Source organism: Brachyistius frenatus, unplaced genomic scaffold (genome assembly GCF_029030835.1).
Source record: "Brachyistius frenatus isolate BFR_SWC_R1_liver_20210118 unplaced genomic scaffold, ASM2903083v1 Contig_29, whole genome shotgun sequence".
Lineage (NCBI taxonomy): Eukaryota > Metazoa > Chordata > Actinopteri > Embiotocidae > Brachyistius > Brachyistius frenatus.
Window position 1 is genome coordinate 646,853 of NW_027210628.1, and position 22,656 is coordinate 669,508.

Consider the following 22,656-nt stretch of genomic DNA (forward strand, 5'->3'; position numbering starts at 1 on the left):
TTCATCTGTTAGCTCAGTTAGAGGTGTAGCTATTTTTATCCACACACCTACTGACTGACGAAGAAGTGGAAAGTTAATTAAAAGAGACATCGCACATCATAACACTTCCAATATACTATAAATCACTGATCTAATAAGCTAGAAATGATGTGAAGATTTCTGATGATGAGATTCAATCACCACTAATGTCATGAATACACGCGAAATTTGTTTGATTATCTGTTTTGTAGTTACAAGCTTAGACAATACAAAGCCAACATGTCAGTGAGGATGGTGCTTCATAGTTTTATGGTCTTCATTTTTGCCCTGGTAGGTTTGTTGTGATGTTACTCGTTGCAATAATGTATAGTCGAGCCATAACAAATCATTGATTACATAAAGTAAATCTATCAATTGTTGACCAAATAATAATTTGAGTAATTCTTTAAAGCATTCTTAAATCCCATGTAGGTTTATGAATATGAAAATTTTCCCTGGAAACTGACTATCTCTGGGAGCAAGACACTTAGTTGAACAAAACAGGGTATTTGAAGATGTCATGTCATGTTGGGCTGTGGGTTCAGCGTAGTGGTGCAGTGGTTAGCACCTCACAGCAAGAGGGTTCTGGGTTCGAACCTCGGCTGGGACCCTTTCTGTGTTGTCTGGGGAGTCCAGCTTCCTCCCACAGTCCAAAGACATGCATGTTGGGTGGTTGATGGGTGCTTATAAATTGCCAGTAGGTGTGAATGTGAGAGCGAATGGTTGTTTGTGTTGTGTTTTTCTGTCTGTGTTGGCCCTGTGATGGACTGGCGACTTGTCCAGGTTGTACCGTACCTTTACCCAAAGTCAGCTGGGATAGGTTCCAGCCTCCCTGTGACCTTTTTCAGAATAAAGTGGTTATAGATAATGGATGGTTGGATGCCGGGAAATATATCAATACGATATCTTATCATGATATGAGGCTAGATATTGTCTGTGATATGGCATAATTGTTGTCCTTTCCTGGTTGAAAAGGCTGCTTTACAGTATATAGTGATATTTGATCTTGTCCATATCTCCCAGCCTTAGATGTTATGCTGGGCTTTGGACCGGACAACATTTTCTCACAATCTTGAATCTTAAAATTGAAACTACTTCATAAAATAATCCGCACATTAATTACTCATGAAAATAAATGCTTGATACAGTCCAAATACATCGAGTTCAAAAATATTTTCCACTGTCATACTGTGCCCTCTCCTCTTCCTCCACTCCACACGGGACTCGACATGAGGCATCTGCTGGTTGATGCAATCAGTCTCATACAAGCATCCTGGCCATTACCCCCACCCTACAGCATACAGGCCTCCAGCAGCTGCATTACACCACGCTCCCTGACTTTCAAATTAGCTTATCTCGGAAAATAAGGATGCTGAGCAATTCTTTGCTCTAACAGTCTAACAACGAGCAGACCGCAGGGAGCGTGGTTGGCACCTAGTGTCACCAAGGGGGCTGTTGTATTCGACAGACTAGTGCAAGAAAAGATGCTTTACTCTCCTTCCTCTGCCTCATAAACACTCACACTCCTTTTTCACTTTGAACTTAAAGTCAATTCCCAATTCCGAGAGCCAATTGATATTTTTGGAAGTCGCAGTGAGTAATGAATATGACACGAATGTTTGCACAATGAAGCTGCTTCGATTTTATTCAGCAGTTTCTCGACTCCACAGATTTCGCTACGAGACAGTGTTACTTTGCTATTTCACAGCTCAAACAACATAAGATATGAAGTCCCATATGCTGTACAGGGTATAATGCAGAACAAACATCATGTTTGATTAACTACTTAAGAGCACTGACAAGACCATTGTTAATCTGTTGCAAATTCCACAAAGCAACAGTCATTTTTACACACCAACATATAACCTTCAGGTGCGTTTAAATGTGATATGTTGCAGTGAACCCAGGCCTCTGTTAGCTCTGATGTCTCCTGGCTGGAGGAGTCACTGACTGAGTGATAGAAGAAGAAAAAAAAGGGATGGAGGAAGGGATAGAGGATGGATCATTCCACCTGTAGCAGTGAACGTCCTGCTGGACTGTAATCTGCCAGTTGTCTCTCTGAGACGCCCAGCTTAACCGGGGCCAGCCGAGCCCCGCAGCTCGCAGCACCAAACGATGCCGGGGCCCCGGGACATAAGGCACCTGCACGGGGAGATAAAGGCTTCAACTCCTGGGCTAATACTGACGATTCTTTTGATAAATACAGACATGGGGTGGTGGGCGGTGGGGAGTTGGGGAGCAATCTTTTCCTGCTCACTCTCTCTCTCTCTCTCTCTCTCTCTCTCTCTCTCTCTCTCTCGTTCTCTCCTCCCTGTCTACCTGTCTCAGTAATCTCTTTCTTGTACTTTGTGTTTTTCTTCCTCCATCCTCTCAGTCTGTTTCAGCAAGTCTCTCTCTCTCTTTCTATCTCTCTCTCCTCGTACCTTCTTCATCCTGTCCTGTGTAAGTTTGGATCAGACAGGTGAAACTCTCCACGCTCTGCCTTTTTATTTATTCCATATCTGTAACTGTCAAAAAGAAGATTGCTACTTTAGGAGCTGTCTGTGCTTTGTTGTGCTGCTGGAAAGTCAAATAGAGGAGGTTGTGTTAAAAGCTTCTTGACCACTTTGTGAGGACACAAACAATGTCAGCCGCGGTCTTGGAAGCCCGAGACGGTCGAAAATGGCTCGACAAGTGCAGGAGACATGATGCCTCTTCGATGGCATAGTGCTGAGAAGAGCGGTTAAAACAGCATTAGCCTGAGGAGGTAAATGGGAGTCAGGCCTCAGCAGCGTTAACTCCTGCTGTGCCTGTCACTTAAACACCCATTTATAAGAGCTTATTGAAATATAAAAATGGCCCTGATTAGTGTATTAAGAAAAGCTTTGGGAACCAAATGACCCAACGAGGCTCCTGTACAGATTAACGTCTCAGACTTTCAAGATTATGTCAAACAAGAAGTCGAGACCATTCAGAAAGTGGCACTTTTTATAACGTGGGACATTAATTCCCTGGTGAAAATGTCAGTAAAATTACGGCTGCTTTAAACTCCTGTCACATATTTTTTTTAAAAAGGGGATAGAACTGTTTTATACTGCAGCGCTGTCTTCACAGCAACTTATCTAACAGTATAACTACACTAACCTGAGAAATAACACCAATTTCAAAGCGAGCACTTGCTAGATTCACTGTAAATAAATGGCTGGCAGGATGAGACAATAGTAGAGGCTCTGGCAGCATGACAAAGCCATACCTCCACAAGCACAACAGAGAAAGTTGCAACGTCAAAACAGAGAGAGCAGGGAGGTCGAGCTGAGCTGCATCGTGTTGTACTGTATTGCAGACAGCAGTTCATCTTTCCTGTCTACCGTGTCATGCCCATTGTCTCTTCCCATTAGCCTACGACCGGCATGCTACGACATGCTCGGTGCGGGTGCTAGGCTAGCAGACGCACACGGCTCAGGGTGGCAGATGCCTGGCGTTTCCGCGGATGCCCTCCATCAACTGATGACAGATGTCAGGGCTCCTCTTGGACGGCAACACTTCATCACGCTACCCTGTTCTTCGCGCCACTGGATACACCAGCCTGCTTGGCAGACGCCGCACCCAAACCCCACTGCACCATCCCCATTCCCACCTGCCACACCTATTCATTCACACACACACACACACACACACACACACACACACACACACACACACACACACACACACACACACACACACACACACACACACACACACACACACACACACACACACACACACACACACAGAGATCTCTGCATCCATCAGTCAAGCGTTATTACATCAGACAGCTATCATACTGGCAACCAATGGATCACATGCTAATGCACCCAGACGCATCCACCCTGGAAATTTAAAGTATCCGTCTTTAGGGTGTGTGTGTGTGTGTGTGTGTGTGTGTGTGTGTGTGTGTGTGTGTGTGTGTGTGTGTGTGTGTGTGTGTGTGTGTGTGTGTGTGTGTGTGTGTGTGTGTGTGTGTGTGCGTGTGTGTGTGTGTGTGTGTGTGTGTGCACGCGCGCGCGCGTGTTATAGGGAATGTGTAAATCGACTGCTGGGCAGAGAGGAAAAGTATTTCAAGGTTTCAGAAAGTCTTTAAATGCTACTTAGTATTCCACTGACCACAATGTGGACTGAATTTTCACAGTTGAAAGTACATCACTACGCAGCGTGCAATGTAAAGTACAAAACATTCACATTTTAAAATAAAGCTTGCAGATTTAATGTTGCTGCCTTACCATTTTGGCCTGCTGGTTGACTTGACGACAGGAGACATGCCATCTCTGTACAGGCTCTTGGTCTTAGAGAAGTTGACAACGTTGAAAATGATCCTCTGAAAGACAAACATTAAAACCTGGTGGAAATTCTGACAACTATAAGCACTAGGGAGCAATGTTTGTACATGTGGACCCCAGTTTTGTTTAAGGCCTTCTGCCTTCAGTATCACAGAAATATTACCACCCCAAATGAACAGCTGTTGGTGGTGACATGTGTAGCGGTGTAACAAAGTTCCAAAGAAGATATTTGGCAAACTTCAGAGATGTATGTAAACAATGTAAGATCTATATATGTACTCAAAAAGCAGCTTTGCATTTTCACTGATGAAGAAAATGCATTTGTCAGGCCTTAAGGAGAGACAGAATGCCATTTGGTGAGTGAGACTAAAAGTAAACATAACTTTGTTTACACCGAAACATCACACATTTGATCATAGTAATTACAATCCAGCCAGATGTGAACTTATTGAAGCAATACATTTTTTGGGGGTTCAATCATTTCCCCCTTCTCTTACGTAGAAGCGGCTGAACAATATAAACAAGTCAGTTTTATTCACATAGCAAAGTTTAAATAGAATAATAGGTACCCAAAGTGCTGCACAACATCAAACAAGGACTTGAAATATTTAAGGAAACTTGGAGTGAGGTTGTCACTACCGCCACAAACGGTACCAACAACACACAAAGTCATGACACATTAACATTACAGTTGGGATATAAGGCAGATTTAACGTCCCGCAGATGATCCCATGTTCCCGATAAAAGGCGGCAGCTCCGAGGAGTGCCTCTAATCTGGGAGGACATTACGGCTCTCCCCATAGGGATGCTGCCTGGCCCAAAACCTTAATATTTGCCTGGAGCGCAGAGGACAGCCACTGGCGTCCCACCTCCTGTGGTCTCAGGACTTTGTATGGTTAGAATATTGTGGAACAGCTCTTCCTTCTTTCCTTCCTTCCTTACACCCTGCACTCTGATTAGGATCAGGACGAGTAGGAAAATGTGGAGAGAGAAATATATCAATATTTCTTTTTTTCAAAAAGTCAAATGAATGGAAATGGTAATACTGCAGCGGGGTAAATGAATCCTACTGATGGGGCATATCAAATTACCAACTAAGTCCAGGTGGTGGAAGTTAACTGGGTGCTACTGAAATCCTATTACAGACTCCCCACCCTCCTCTCCCTCCTTTTCTTTCTCCACTCCCTCCCCCTCATCCATTTCTGCCTTTTTCTCCTGCCTAGCATCAGAGGAATGGGGATTGCGGATTGTGGCAGGCTGATTCAGACTTAGGTAAAATGACATCTAACTGATGTTGAGACTGGCAGCAGGCTCCTGTAGCAGGGAGATAAGACCATTGCTGCTGGCATTTCAATTACACTTTACTGCCCCGCACATCTGTTGCGAGAGCTACTTTTCAGCCTTTTCCCCTCAGGCAAATACAGCCTTACTCTGACTCCACTGGCTTTCTTTGACTGCACAGCCTCTTTCCTCATTCTTTATCCACAACAAATTCAGATTGTCTTCCTCCTTAGATTCACTCTACCCACTGTTTGTAATCTATTTGTTCGGCCTGTTTAACTCCGACGGAGCCGAGACTGGACAGACGACAGAGACACAGGCGCAAGGAAGGAATGGAAGACTGAGTCACGGGCGCGATGATACACGAAACAGGGGCGAGAGACAGTCAAGCAGAGAAAAAAGTGGTGTGGCGAGGAAGAGACAATAGAACACATGGAGAGACAAAGAGACAAGGAGATAATTGCAAAACAGAGATAAATAAGGGTGGCAGAGAGTTCATGTGGCTGTATGGACAGATACAGAGGACACGAACATGTGGACTGAAGGTGGCAGGGAGGCACACGCCAGACAGAAGTCTTAGGCCGGAGACATACTAGCTTTTTAACCATGCGTTTGCTTTTACAACCGTGTGCGTCATCGAGATCAGAGGGGGACAAAATACGGCATAGGCCCCGTCCCGACTCAGTAGCTTATTGGACTTGTTTCCATTTAGTTTTGCAGGTTCCTGACCCTGTCACATCTCTTTGCTGCCCACACAACACCCTTATCGGTCATGTGTTCATTGCCTCTTGGGTAAAAGTATTTTTGTCTTGTGACCAAAACTTGGATCAAAAAGCCAATCTTTAATCTACAAGACAAGAACTTTGAGAGGCTTTAAAGGAAGGTAGAGAAATCCTAGACTATTTACTAACAGGCATTATTCTTGTATGGGTGAGGAGATGTGTTTTACTACTTTCAAGATACAACAGTGTTGTGTTCCTCCTTTGTAACTGTATCTGATATTAAATCTAGTGTAGTGTCGGTTTTCTGCAGAAGCTTAACATCCTGAAAACTCACAATCACTTTCCACAGTTATTTTTTTAGAATGTTTCACTGATATATAACATACACCATCGCATTAATCTGCCTTGTCCATTTTTTTTTTAAATTAAAGAAGCATTTAGATAGTAATGTTATGAATACAGAAAAGATAGCAGTTATGTGGATTCTGTAAGATGTTTCTTTCCATGTTTAAACAAACCTAACTTGACTGTGGTGTTATGAGGTTCAAAGGATCAGTGCAATTTTGGTATTCATTTCTGCATGAAATTGTGTTTGCATTTCCATCTTCTTATCACACATGCAAGCGCAAAGATCATTTTTTGTGGTTTTGGTTGACAGAATGTTCTCCAAAATCAACAAAAACTCTGTTTGTCCTCTGTCACATCGGTTTACATTTTTTCTTCTAGTTTGGATTTAATGCACACCGAAATACAACTTTTAATGTGATTGCGGCATCCGTTCCAGGTCAGACTGGTGGGTGGTTGTTGACAATAAAGCCACCCGCAGCTGTTTGGAGAATTTACAGGGAAATGTATAAGGGCCATCATAAAGAAACAGAAATGACAGTTTATATCGGCAGACAGATAAGTTGGAATCATAGAAAATGGGGCAATTTTTGTATGTTCAAGAACCAAAATAAAAGTGCAATGCTGTTGCTGTCCTGCAGGTTTCGCTATTAGTGCTACATCTATAAACACTGTGAACTCAAGAAAAAGGAGTCATGTTCTTTGTGTTTTTGACTGTACTTGACCAATAAACTCAATTCTGATCTCACTCACTCACTCACTCACTCACTCACTCACTCACTCACTCACTCACTCACTCACTCACTCACTCACTCACTCACCGACGCAAACTAAACAATTGAAATGCTGCCAGGTGTGTATGTGTGTATTCATGTGTGCTACCCGGAAAGATTTAATTAGGCTGGGAGCAGTTAGAAGAGATTAACATCCATGCTGTCTGAACTGTCATGTCGACGGAGCATGTCAAAACCCCGCACTGTCCACATCACTGGTGAATGGTACACTGGAACAGGTGTCTCTGCGATGTCACAAAACACACACACACACACACATACTAACACTGCACAGAAACCCAATACAGATCATAACAGACGTCCTTAAGCATTTACAAACTTGGCACAAAGGCATTTTGTTTGTGTTACACCAGTTGAATCTTCTTTGGCTGACAGAATCTTACAACATGCAAAACTTAAATGAATCTTAATGGTGCAATAAGTAAGATTTTCATTCTCTTACAGCAGCAAATAACTATAATTTATCTGCAGGGACTTAATGAGGTAGTTGATCAAAACCAATGACTCAAGAAATACTTCCTCGCAAAGCCAAAAAGAAAAAAACAAACTTAAATGCAGCTGCTTTCCTTTTTTTTTTTTAAATAACACGCTAACTGAGGGTCACGGGGACATCTGCGGTGAGTTTGAGCTGTACATCAGTGTTAGAGGAAGAACAGACGTCTCATTCAAAATGTTTTAGGTGACAGTCTAAACCACTAATTTCCAACCCCAACCTCTTTGTTAACCTTTAATCAGACTTGCCAGCCAGCCAGCCACAGGACCTGGCACAAAAATAGCCTCGCCGCTTCAGGATAGAGTTGCATTTAGGACCAAACACTGTCTTTTGATCTCCATCGATCCGGTGTGTGGCCAGATAGCGTTGCTTCCTGGAAGAAGTCCGGATAAATTATTAAAGAAACCATTCTAAATGTGTAGAGCTCGACAGAGAGAATGAGCACTTTGTCTTTTGGGTGGTGATGGTTGGGGAGAAAAATAATACTGTGTCCACAGTGTGATAGCTGTTACTGAGTAAATTAAGTTCTAAAACCACTCTAATTAAACACGTGTAAGTTTATTAACTCTAATTATTGATGCATGGATCCAACGATGATTTTTTTTTTAACTCGATAAATTACAACTATTTTGATGCCGAACAGAAGAGTTTGACATGATTTCAGATTAAAATAAGCCTTTTGTGTTTCCTCAACAAAGAAAGCCTTCTTTTGTTTATTTATGATTATGTAAATAAACCATTGATATGATAACATGTATGAGAGTCATTGTTGGCTCCTGCTGAAATGCTTTCATGTCAGCTGTGAAAGACTTGGTGCTGTAATGAAGCCAAATTAGCTGTTATAAAATTACACATTCCAAAAACATAATATGAAAATATAAGTGCAAATTACGAAGTAGAGAGTGTATGTTGTTACTTCAGGTGGCCGACAGCGCAGGGAGATTGTCCTATTATAATTTTGGCAAGAATCCATTGTGCTGATGGTCCTCGTGCAAGAAAAAGAAACTGAAACTGCTGCAGGGTGTGTCACGCTCGAGAATCACAGAATGTTATTCCTACAACGCTGCACATGAAATGTGGTCTAAATGAACCAACAACAATCCAGCGAAGAAAAGATTAGGTATCAGGTGAGGTTACCTGTAATCATCACCAAACTGTGGTCCACTGATTCTCCTTGGCTACACGTGTGATTTCATCACAGCATAACAGGAGCGAGCAGATCTGTGAGCCCTGTCCATAGCCATCACACATAGGCAGGCTGATAGCTGTTGGCAGCTCTGCCTGTTCCTCTCTTGTTGTCTTTGATCAGTCTGATCACTGACGCACAGCATGCCAGCTACTCACAGTACTGGGGACGACCTGACACCACCAGGAGCACAATACACACACACACACACACACACACACACACACACACACACACACACACACACACACACACACACACACACACACACACACACACACACACACACACACACACGCAAACAGACACACAAAGATTCATGTACAGAAACAGAAACATATACGCTAATACTGTATAGTCCCCATAGTAACAGCTATTGGGAATAAAAATACATGTGCAAATGATTTGACACGCTGTTAATTGATTTACAACAGCTTTTCACAATAAGAGTTTTTTTTTTTAAATTTTGTGCTTAGAATCGCATACAAAATATCAACAAATGTATTTCACAATTTTCAGAAAACCACAACAACTGTTTCGCTATAAATTAATGATCAATTCAAATCTAGTATTCAATGAGCATTTCTTCACAATTAAATTGGAGTATGTGTTGAAAAAAATGGCAATTTACAGCCCATGCTGTAGACTAATGTGAAAGGATAAAGAAAGCATGTAGTGCTGAAATGATTACTAATCATACTGCACTGCTGCTCACCTGGGAATTATTGTTAAAGAAATGAGACAGGTTTGCAAACACATTTAACTGATGTATTGAGCTGGATGTCTAATAACAACAACTAGTGTTGAAACTATCTGTAATTAACTGATGATTAACAATTACTTGATAATCATGTATTTTATCAATTAGTTTGACCTTTAACTGAGAAGTTGGATAACAATACATGGAATTATTTCTGAAAGAGTAAGATGAAATTATAATAGAGGAGAAAGAGTAAAAGCTCACCTAAATCATATCAAGAATGTGGTTAGGTCTTCCTGACTGCTGCAACATATTTCAGTGTTGTTCGAGTAGCACATTATGACTGTACTGGTGCATGTCACAGCTGTTCCACTGATGTGACATTACATTATGCAAGTTACATGAACAGTATGACGCTGCGTTCCACTGACAGGTGACGCTTCCTGGCAGGTGCCATTTGAAAGTGATACGTTACTGGCAGATACTTGTCTTCAGCAGCTGTCATGTAGGTTAATACCTATGTGGCATTCACACTTGTTAGAAAAGTTTGTCAGAACCTTTTTTTTTTTTTTTACTTTAAAACCTTCAGCTCTGTCATAAGTTATGATGTCATTTAATGAAATGTGGTGACATCCTGACCTACTGTAAGTTGTTGGTCAGACTAACATGGTCAGGCAAACAGACAGGTTGTGAAAAGACCAATTTAATGTTGACTCATCATACTTGCCGTGATTATGCACGCTAACAGCAGTTTGCTGTCCAATTAAAAGCAACGTTACAGTTACTATAACATCTGGTTTTACCTCCAAATGAAGTAGTTTATATATTGTAATATTACTGTCATCCTGAATGTCTTAACTGTCTATGCCTGCTGGGCCCTATTGCACCTTTTATATAGGCTCACAACCTTAAAGAGTATTGTGTTATCATAACCAAGAGGGCCGATGTGGAAATAAAGCCTAAAGCTGTGGTTTTCCTTTCAGGCCAACATGGATGACACAGGTGCACTTTCAGCTGATATATGGGTAATAATTGTCAAAATGTCTCTCTAATTTACATAAAATGCTGCTGCTTATTTATTTTAGGACTCACAGAAAAACAGGAAGCTTTTTCATTGGGTTTGACGTGACTCCCCAGGGTGGCATTCTGGTGGAGGCCTTCTCAAAAAGAGTAGCTCAGCTGTGGCTAAGCTCCTGCAAAGCCTGGTGACAGTGAGGGAGGTTACAAGGCAGCAATAGGTGGGGATAACAGTATGACAGAGGAACACTGAGGGACAGTTCAGCCCCTGTTGGAGAGGACGGAGGTCAGAGTCTCGTATGTGCAAGGTGGGACACGTGTGTGTGTGTGTGTGTGTGTGTGTGTGTGTGTGTGTGTGTGTGTGTGTGTGTGTGTGTGTGTGTGTGTGTGTGTGTGTGTGTGTGTGCGTGTGTGCGTGTGTGCGTGTGTGCGTGCGTGCGTGCGTGTTTGCATGTCAGGGACAAGGGGGACAGGCATGACTCCTCCGGGAGCACATGCATGACCTTGTGTAAGACTGCTATACATAACTTGAGAGACTGTTCACAAAGTTGCATGCTGACAATGTCACCCGGTACAACTAAATGTCAGTAATGTCACTTACACACACACACACACACACACACACACACACACACACACACACACACACACACACACACACACACACACACACACACACACACACACACACACACACACACACACACACACACACACACACACACACACACACACACACATTTTACTCTCTTTTACCTTGCCACCTTCTCTTTTTTCCCTTCAGTGTGATATTGTTGCTGACAGTTTAGGTCCCCAATGACCAATGTCAACTCAAGGTGCTGACACAAGGAAGAGGAGGAAGGGACCCTTTAAACACATTACAGGAACACAAACATTCAGACACACAGAGAGAGAGAGAGAGTATAGCCTTGCCCCCGTCTGCGACTCAGCCCATTTGCGCACACACATACACAGAGGTAAACTGGCAAAACAACACAGTAACATTCCTAAAGCAGTTTTGGTTTGTTTGTACTTAGTCTGAGATGCCCCGTGGAAAAGTGAGCTAATATGCGGGGGAAGTTGTGAGATACCTAGCTATTGATCCTGGGGGCCACGAGTCCCAGCAGCAGCCTTTTAAATGTCAGCTTTTAATTTCCTTCTCCCTCCTTCACTGAAAAAGATTTATTCAAAGCAGTGCTGTTCCAGGAGATATCAGATAGCATGGTGACAGTCTTTTAAAGAGCTTTTGTTTGGTTTAGGCATTCATGGCTTTTTGTATCAGACCCTTTTATTCAACCAGAGGAGGAGGAAGTTTCTGCATTGGGCACAGAGTTGAAAGGCAATCTCCCCCTTCCATTGTAAGGCGATGTACAACTGGAACTTCTTTAATTAGGGCTTCTCTCGCACTGAGTGACAGCCAATGGCCAATACCCTCCAGACACTGATGGAGGTCACAAACACACAACTGCATACACACAGATACAGACCCACACATAAACAAACACCAGAATTGAAAGACATTAACCTTTGTATTATAAATGGATATTTTACAGCCCACACAATGGACTGACTCTGAACACGCAGAGATAAACATTGGTTCACGTCTAAAGAAGTCTTTTATTGCTCTCATTTAATTACAAAGCCACATCCTGCACATGCTACAGAAAGACCGCGGCACGATAATGGGATCAAACATCCATGTTGTGATTGTATAATGAGAGTCTTTGTGTGTGGGTGTGTTGGTTTTGGAGAAGATGTGTGTGGCGTGCGTCAGGGTCAGCTAGCCGCAGATTGTTAGATATGTAGACACTTTATGTCCGTTTAATTGACAGGGTGTTTGGTCAGCTCCCTCGTAATAAGACGCTGTGCTCTCTGAACATGCAGTTCCCCTATTATCATCGGCCTGCCAACGCCTACCTTCACAACCATGAACGCATAAGTAGAATGTTTGAAACCTATCCTAGATGTTCACTTGACACAATTCTGTATGCCCTCCTATTGTCACCGAGACAACTAAAGAATAAATTGTGGTTTCCAATATATTTGACTTGCTACAAGTAGATACCCTTACAGCAAAACCACATCAATTTCACACATGCAAATGTGATCACATGTGACCATATACAGGTGTTGCCCATGGTAAACATTTTCAGGGTGCAATGTGTGAAGCCCATGTAGATCCCCATGTGAAAACCTTCCCACATATTTTCTCCACATTTTCATAAATTGCAATGTGGTAAACAGTGTCATACATACAAAAAAAACACACGAGTTTCCAATGTTTTCCACGTGTCCCATGTGGAAAACATTGGAAACTCGTGTTTTGTTTTGTTTTTTTATGTAAGGGTATTGAGCTGGAAGAGACAAAGCAAATGAAATAAGTTGTCATAAACCTTTTACGCATACGTTTTGGGTTTTTGGCAAAAACATTTATCAAATATATTTCCCTGAAACAATGATAACAATGTAGCATGTTGCCTCTTTCAGAACATTTAATGTTCAAAATTAGTCATAAATAGAGACATAATGACTTCTGTATTCTCCTGATCATGATGCAGAACTAAAGCTACCATGGAATTGCACGATCAACTTGCGATGAATAAGTCCAAGCAGGAGAATGATGGTTTTCAAAGTAATTCCCAGGAATTTACCTCCTGAATCTGTCTTCATACAGTTTGAAGAACAAAAATAAAGTACGCCCACAAATATTATACTCCGTTAAAAAATTAAGAGGATCTGAAGAAAAGAGTTTAGCTCTTTTTTAGAGATGAGCCACATGTTCTTGGTACACTGCTGCGACGAGGACAGAGCTAGTTCCAGCCTGTCCACCTACACTCCCTCAGCAGCATCACTGCCGTTGCCACAGGCACTCAGTGAGGGATGAACAGAGCGGCTGTAAAAGCCAACTGCCGCACTTCTCCTCTTCCATCCCTCCCTCCCTCCCCTCCACACATTTATCTTCTCACCTCCTTCTTCCCCTTCGCGTTCTGCTTTAAACATGGAAGAGTTAATTTGCTCATTCTGCAGGCAGCATCTCATTCTATTTATCTTTCTTCTTGTGTTTTTTGCCCCTCTCTCTCGCTCTCTCTCCGAGGCAGGGCTGTGCTGTCAGGCCCTTCCAGAGCAGTGGGGTTGTCACGAGTGATGGATGACTATCAACCTTCTGCTGTCTTCCACTATGCTCCTGGGAGATTTACAGGCTCGCTGACTACCAGGCATGAAAACCAATCTCTCTTTCTCATTCCTCCTTCCCTTTCTCCATCCATGCCTGCCTCGCTCCTTCCATCTCGCTCCCTCTATTTCAACATCTCCTCCGTTACCAGAAAAAATCTTTCATAATGGAGAGATGTGTGCAAAACAACATTGAAATTTGTGCGCGGACAGAGGGAAGCGATTGCTGCTCTCGAGGGTTATTGTGGATGTGTCAGAGGGGAATAGCGTGTTCAGGGTGATACGCCTGGTCTTTGACAGCCTATCTTGCCCATCTTCATCTTCATCTTCCCCATTGCTTCTAGCCCCTTCACAAACTTGCAACACATACATCCATCCACATTCCTCTTGCTGTTAGTAATTATAGCATTGGAGAAAGGTGCCGGGCTAATTGCTGTCTGAAAATAGTAATTGCTTTATTATCGCGACCATTTTTTGGTAATGATCGTTCAAAGGCATTATGTTAATGCAATTAAACGGTTTCATTATTATTCTTGCTTGCACTAATTGACGGTATTTTCCAAAGCTGGCGCCCTAAATAAAGTTGCATTGAAAACTCTCTGCTGCAATGAGCAGGCAGCGAGAGAAGAAGCACGTTGGAGACAGAGCGAGTAAGCTTAACAGAGCTGTCCCCTGCTTAGAAGGCTACAGGTTGTGTTGTGAGCGGCATTTTCTGCGACAAAAAAACAAATACAACCTGCTACAATTGAATTGTACGATAATCCCTATGATATTACATGGAAAAATAACATAACATACCTAAAATCTTGTGACCTCAACGTCACCAAACCAAGAATAAACACCCTTTTCCTTGACTGAAGACTTCAATCAAACACAGTAAGACATCATTTTCACAAATTATCACTGTCTGCAAATTTCATAACCATTTCCTCTAACCACTACCTTTCAAAAGCTGTCTGGGGAGGAAACCCATATTTGCATTAATTTGCAAATTCTGTAAAGGAACCATGCTGGCTAGTGGAATAAATATGAGCTTTAATCTGCACACAGTGCTGACACCACTCTTCAAAAAAAAAATAAAAGTAATAAACGTAAATGACATGTAAATGTTATTTAGATTGCCATCTAATAGTATGTAAAACAGCACTGTGTCTCACCTTATCAAATATTTGAATTAGAAGATGGCCCCACCTCGATCTTGGGCTGCATATAGTAATGATACCTGAGTGTGTGTGTGTGTGTGTGTGTCTGTCTGTCTATTCTATATGTGTGACTGTGCATGCATGTATGTGATCTCCACTCCATGATGATCTCTGGTCCTATCTGTCAGCGCACTACATAGTTGATAAGGTAAGAAGTAAACACGTATGCAATGCTTTCATTGACATTCGGCAGGCTCATTAAAAGTGGATCACATCTCGAGAGGACAGCCTGAGGAGAGTGCCTCTTCTTTACACTTAGACAACATAGCGTGATGCTCGGCTTTTGTTTTTATCCGTCTTCAAAGCTATTTACCTATCAGGTTTTTACTCATGCTGAATGACAAGCCTGGATTGACATCAGACAGAGACAAAGCAGAGTACACAGCTTCAGGTCTCAGAGCATTATGTATACTTGTGTATTTGGATTTACTTCAATTGTAAAACTCGACAGAACATGAAAACAACCGCTACACAAATAGAAGAGATACGTTTGGAAGAGGATAACTTAGCTGATCTGTCCCCTGAAAACAAGCTACAGCCCTGAGTGTGCAGGGTTATGATAGGTCAAACACTCGCTTTTTGCCACCAGCGCTGTTTCACGCCTGCACTCCGGTAATATCGGGCATCAGAGTAAATATGTTATTTTTGTTTTCTTGCACAATCTGCATTAATTAGAAAAAGCACCCCCCTTGGTTAGGCGCCACACTACTGCCAGGAGCTACAGGGCGAAAAATGAGTCATTTTGAAATGAATAATGGATTTGTGTCTGCGGGGAGAGTAGAGGATCCACAGAAGTGTATGTGAGGGTGTGACTGCGTGCGTTTGTGTGTGGATCTGTATCAGCGACTGTGAGTGTGTCAACCCTGCATCGAGCCTAGAAATACATCCTTGCTGGTCATCTCACTCTGCCACCGTAGTGCCATACTCCCTCTCTTTTCCTTAGTCATTTCACAACTGGACATGGCTATGCAGATGCGAGAGCAGGAAAGTGCAGAGGGAGGAGAGGAGCAATAAAATCATAAATAAACAGGAGCTTTGGGGGTTTTCCTGCCACAGTAACTGCTGCCATTTGACCTCAGGCGGTCTGTGGAGGGCAGGGATGATAGATCTGCCCTTCTCCGTCCTACAGCTGTTCACACATCAACAGCAGAAGTTCCAATTAAAACACTAAAGTGGCGGCATCTTTATCGCTACTGACACTCCAGAGGCCTGTGTGTCACTTCAGGCCTGGATGAGCTGATGAAGGAGACTTGGTGAAGAGAGAGGAGGTAGGGAGGTTAATGAGAGTCCAGTACAACTGGCAGCCCAAATTCTCAGTCTCGTCTCTCTGCACTGCTGCCACAGGCCCTCACTCTGACTCCCTCTGATATAACACATTCAGACTAATTTGAAGGCTTGCTGAAAACAGAGAACAAAACTGAGGTCAAAGGCTGTGTGTGTGTGTGTGTGTGTGTGTGTGTGTGTGTGTGTGTGTGTGTGTGTGTGTGTGTGTGTGTGCGTGTGCGTGTGTGTGTGTGTGCATGTGTGCGTGCCTGATTTCACAGCAGCTACATGACTGGGAAAGGATGGAGGTTGAAGGACACGGAGGCTCATCTCTGACAGCCTTGCTGTATCAGCAGGAAGTGATGTCACAGGTCAGTGTTGAGAAAGTGGAGGTGGGTCTGCGAGGGCGCTAACCCTACAGCCCTGCTGGATAAGCACAGAGTGATGAGAAACTAAATTCAGTATAAATGTTGTGAATCGCAGATGCCCTACTGGAATATCAACCATAACACACTCCTCTTCTTTTTCTTCTAATATCAGAAGACAGTAAAAAAAAGATGTCAGTGTTACATCCAGTTTGTTTTAGATGTGATGCACCTCTTACAAATAGATAACTCATTCATGTTTAGCAGAGTGCAGATTGTCCAAAAGGGGGAGCTGTAAATATCAGACAAGGGCTACACATGATAAACTGCACGGGATCATTTCAGACCTGCAGAGACACATCAGTGTCACCATCTAAAGAAAATGACAGTAACAGCTGCAATTTTATCACTAACACCACTTGCGGGCGTTTTTTTTTTTTCTTTTCTTATTTTTTAGTTGCCTTTTTTGTCCTAACATGTATTTAGACGTCTCATTGTCACAGGTTGTTATTTCTGATTGATTGCAAAGCTTCAAGCAGGAGGATCTTTCGTAATGGGAGTCGGCCAGAGGGCAGACTGGACCCCGGGGGAGAGAGGGAAGTACAGCTATGGAGAATGCAGAAAAAAATTCTGTAACACTCATCGACTATGGATAGTGACATCGACAAGTCAAGACAAGCAGGTCTACAGTGTTGCTGCAGTGATGTTTGTTGCCTCGGGGCAGACGGTGGCTTGAACTGTCGGTCTAGCACTGTAGAGTGTGTTTGAAAGTGTTAGTGTGGTCGGATTTTAGCGGCTGAGCCTGATTTCAGGTGGTTCCCATTGTGTGTCATTGCTCCTTTTAGTGTTGCATTTATCATTTAGGCCACGTGTCCACTGAGGCGTTTTTTACCACCTGAAAACTCCAGGTACTCTTCTGGAAACAACCAGCTTGAGAGCGCTTTGGAAGCGTAGCGTTTCTTTCACCGAGACATCTTAGTTGCTATCGCACCTAATGTCTGCTAAGGTATGGTTAATTTATGTGCTTAAAATAGCAAATTTCACTGATTGTTTGTGTTATCAACAAATACTAAGTGTAAAACTGTTAGCACAGGGTACTTTCTCTGGGTGATGGATAGACTGAAGCTCATAGTGAGGACGGTAGCACGGACCCACCAGTCTATGTGGGTTCATGGGATTTTGTGTGCGAAGAAACATCTTGGCGAGTACCACCGTTTGGTTCAAGAGCTGAAGTTGCATGAAGCCCAGTTCAAGGAGCAGTTTTGTACGAGCAGGACAGTGTTTGTTGCTTCTGAAAATGTGACCTTTCTTTTTAAGTAAAGATCAATTCTAATTGTCTAAGGTATGTGCAGAGGTGAGAATGTATGACGTTAGGCCTTTGTGGTGTTTGTCCCACCCCTCCTTCACTGTGATTGGCTGGCTGGGTAAAAAGTGACAGTGAGGAGCGTAGCGTTTTACCCAAAGTTGAACATTTTTCAACTCTTGCCGATTGGAAAGAGTTTGATTTTAAAAATATGCTGCGCTCAGGAAAAACAACGCAGTGGAGGACATGAGCCCTTATGCCAAGACATGATCATCATCATGACAGGGGTCATAGAGGATGATGGATTTGGATCATGCAAACAGATGCTGTTTAAATGTATAAATGAGAAATAGGGGAATAAGTGTGGATCTATCAACAGTATTTTGCTTTTCAATCTGCAAACCATTTCTACGCTCACATTTAAGCAGTTTTGTAAGAGATACAACATAGAAGTGAATTTTTCTGGCCTCCTTCAGCCGCTTGCTGCATGAGAGTCTTGATGACTGTAAATCTAGGAATGGCTTACTATGTCTTTGCCTGTGTGTACATTTGTGTTGGCTCTTTGTGATAGAGAGGCTGTAAAAAAGCAATCTTCTCTACCTCGAGCTCATCAACACATGCGGATGCACAGACGCACGCACACAACCACACATACTAACAGACCTACCTCGCAGAGAGGCCGTTAAAACATGGCATCGCATTTTATTTTAGCTGCCGTGCGTTCTGTCTGTGTGGAAACAGCTCCTCTGTTTCTTTGTCTGCAAATGATGAAAAAGTGTCAAAATGGGCAACACTGCTGCATCTGCTGCTTCACTACACCACGGACGAGCACAAAGATAAGGAAAAGGAGAAGTAACAGGATGATGGCACAGAGTCTGAGGATGAACAATGGCCTGAGCCTCCTAATGGTTCAGGGGAACAGTATTGTGGCTATTTCTACAAGGAAATGCATCATCGGTCCAGGACACGGAAAGGCAAGAAAAAAGAAACAGAAAGACAAAAAATGTGCCCAGCGTCTGTTGAATGGATGATGGAATTAATGCGTGGTGTGACTTTTTGGAACATCACGCGAAACAGAAAGTGATAGTTTTCCTTCAGTTGACTGATTACAGTCTGATAAGCATGGAAAACACCACACCCACCATCGATTGGCAGCAAAACAGATCAATAAAGCACCACAAGCACATATGGCAGACAAACTAACACTGATCAAAATAATAAAGCACACGGCACACTAAAAAAACAAAAAACACTTTATTGGGTTACTTAAGGAAAATCAGGATTATGTCACTGACTATGCATTTACTGAGGATTTTTCAGCATATAGAATAAGACAGACAGACTGAGGGAGAAATAAGATTGACAGGGGTTGGCTCCTTGAGTCTGAACAATGTTTAAGATATTTTCATGAAAAAGATGAGCCAAATAAATTGTTAAAATGAAGGCTTGAGGATGAAAACACATTAAACAAAGTTTGCTGGTCAAACTGACTCTCTGAAAAACAAGCCCAAGACTTCTGCTGTTGTGTGCAACTGAATCAGCCTCGTCAATTTGGTTTCATGAATAAAAGCTGAGTATTGTGGGAAGTGTCCCCACAAAACCAAGCAACTCAGCAACAAAGCAGTTTAGTTAACATCAATTTAGTTCAGTTGAGTTTAGCTGAATTCAGTTTACACCACGTGACAGAAATGAAAGGAAAGTAACAGGAAGTGACAAGTATGACAGCTGATCTGTCAAAGTATGAGAAACCAGAGGCTGGGGGCCCTGACAGACCAAACCAACCTCAAAGACAAAGACTGACTGAGGCATTGCTTCACATCTTCAGTTAAAGCTTTACTTTGAGAACAGAGCAAAGACAACAGCCATAGACGAGCACACAAACTGCTCTGGGTCTATAAGAGAAACAGAAACTATTGAATAGTCGAGTGTAACACTAACAACCTTCTGAGAAGGACCTTTGGAAATGTGTTTACATTTCCAAACTATGCCTGATCCTGAACTTTGTGACCCCGTACAAAGACAGGCATACTACTACAAGCACACTGTAAGGAAATGGAAATCTATCACTCAAGAGTTTAGAAATGAAACATGTTATTGGTGCTTATTACTGAAGACCACATGGAACCGCAAGGGGCTGAATTTCCATTCTCACTCCTTATGATAACTTATCCACTCCATTGTCAGACAATTAGTGTTGTGCAAGACAAAATTAATTGGAGGACCTTTCTAAAAGGAGACCTATGGAATGATCCTACAGACCTACTTCTTGTCTTTGAATAATCTAAGCTATCACACTCTGGTGCAGGACTAATATAATGGAGTATCACTGTGGCAAAAGATTCCGAATTGCCTTATAGTGAGTGTAACACACAAAAATGTCTCGCTGAGGATTATGAAACCAGGGAAGCAAACAAAGTTAATTGAATTTAATGTACTTTTAAGAACACTGTTTCATGGCGTAGTAAGAATGATAATACTATTAGCAAAAAAAAAAACCATTTCACTGTGCTTTAAACACACATTTCAATAGGTTTGTGCTCTTATTTGAAATTTGGGTAAACAAATATCTAACTTCTGAAATCAGAAATTAGTTATTTGACAGACGATTGTGATATCAATCTGTGGGCACTAGAGCATACAAATACAATCATGTCCATTCATTTGAATATTTTTTGGAATAAAAACATTCACACTCCCTTTACAGGATATCTCATTTTTCATTTAATTTCACTTTCATTTACACTTGGGATTTTCCTACTGTAAGTTGACCAAATATCTTCAGAGCAAAAAGCCTATTGTATTAGAATGGACACACATTATTGCAATAGAAACAAATATTGATTTTGAACAAAGATTATATATATTTTTTTTTAAATCATTCTTAACATCTTATAACCAACAAAGCATTACAAAGAAAGTGTGTTCGGTGAGCTATCACTGGCTTTTATTTCTGATTTATAATTTGAAAAAAAAAAAAAAAAAAAAAAAAACACATGGAAATGTGGGATTTCTTCTACATTATCCATCAAAATTGGGTTCTGAATAATCCAGGACAAGAAATAGGCCATTCAGTAGCGATACGAGGACAGTCAAGTCATTATCGGAGTAGTTTGCTGGACGGTGATACTTCTAGCAGCTCAGCTCAGTCGATTGTCTGGTGCCATTTCCCAGAATAAAATCTTGACAAGACAACTCGGCTCATAAACTCCCTTTGTGGGGCCAAATAGATTATTTTTAACCCCACAATAAAACAATTAATAATTGCTGCAAAATAGCATACGCTACATCCCAAAATAATATCTACATAATATCCAGAGAAAAAAAATAAACCGATACACTCAATCATGCATGCCTCTTTTTTCACATGCCAATGAGAACTAGAATGACTACAGAAAATGTCAAAATGCTTGATGTTACTTAATATTTAAAAGCCTGAGTGCTTGCGCAGGTGTTTGAAAGTAGACCTCTGTTCAGGTTGATTTGGGAAAAATTAGGCTGGGACTTAAGTGAGGTCATCATGCTATATTAACCAATTACAGACTTTTTTCATTAAATTTGGTCTTGTTACAGCAAGAGAAACATAGGTAAAAGAAATTGTTAATGCTCAGTTCCATTAAGTGTCCCAGGAACTTTCAACAAGTAGCGTTGAATACAACTTTAAATGGTACAGTCGTGATTTCTGTGAATTTCTATTCAGTATGTTACATTAATCCCAACAAACCCAAAATCTAGTAGCTGGACTGAACGGACACACAGTTGTTGAAAGGAAGTGGTGAAAATCAGAAACAGACAAAAGGCCAGAGAGTTTCCTTTTGGTCAGTTGAATGACGTTGATCTAGTTCTGCTGACTACAGTAGAATATACAATAGTGCAAAAACGTTTTAAGCACTTTAAATGTTTAAATTCTATCTACCTGGCAACACCATCAAGGAGGTGTCTGATTGGTCCCAAATTAATCCCGCACCATAACATACAGCCAGGGTTGTAAAAAACTATATTCAACAGACAAGAAGAGCAAAGAATCCTGCAACGTACTTAAAAGAATTGTGTCCCGGGTGTATCAATTTGAATTGGTGCTGTTTTACCTTTAAAGTGCAATCACACTAAATAATACTTTTTTGTGTTTACTGTGTATGAAGTTACTTAATAAATGAAAACTGTTGATGGTGTTATTTTTGAAAACATCCTTCCTTGAATTTTTGTATCAACAACCTTTGGTGGCACTGTACATCAACCAACTTCTAACTTGAGTACTTCAAAATACTGAAGCCACACTGAACATGTTTTGTGTAGGACTGTATCTGCTTGGGTCAGGGGCAAGTAAAAGTATTTCAGGTGAGTCTATGGGGCTATATGGGACACTCAGTCAAGCTCTAAATCCCTGAGAATTGGTGTAAGTCACCTAGTACCCTCTAAAGCTTTGGTAGGAATGGGATTCGGGGGGCCGAGGCCACAGACTTCACCCCTGAGCCCCAGGAAGAAAAGGTGGTCTGAAAAG

General features: G+C 41.8%; 1 protein-coding gene across 6 annotated transcripts in view; it reads right to left on the reverse strand.

Annotated features, from left to right (window-relative positions):
* The window catches only part of LOC138621179 (cytosolic carboxypeptidase 6-like), a 293,612-nt gene that overhangs the window by 159,989 nt on the left and 110,967 nt on the right, over positions 1-22,656 (reverse strand). For 5 of the 6 annotated variants that reach the window (XM_069699012.1, XM_069699016.1, XM_069699013.1 and 2 more), the window contains exon 4: positions 4,260-4,354. The exons of the other annotated variant lie outside the window; for it this stretch is intronic. In XM_069699012.1, coding sequence (XP_069555113.1) covers positions 4,260-4,354 — 95 coding nt within the window. The remainder of the gene's footprint in view (positions 1-4,259; positions 4,355-22,656) is intronic. 6 annotated transcript variants of the gene reach the window in all.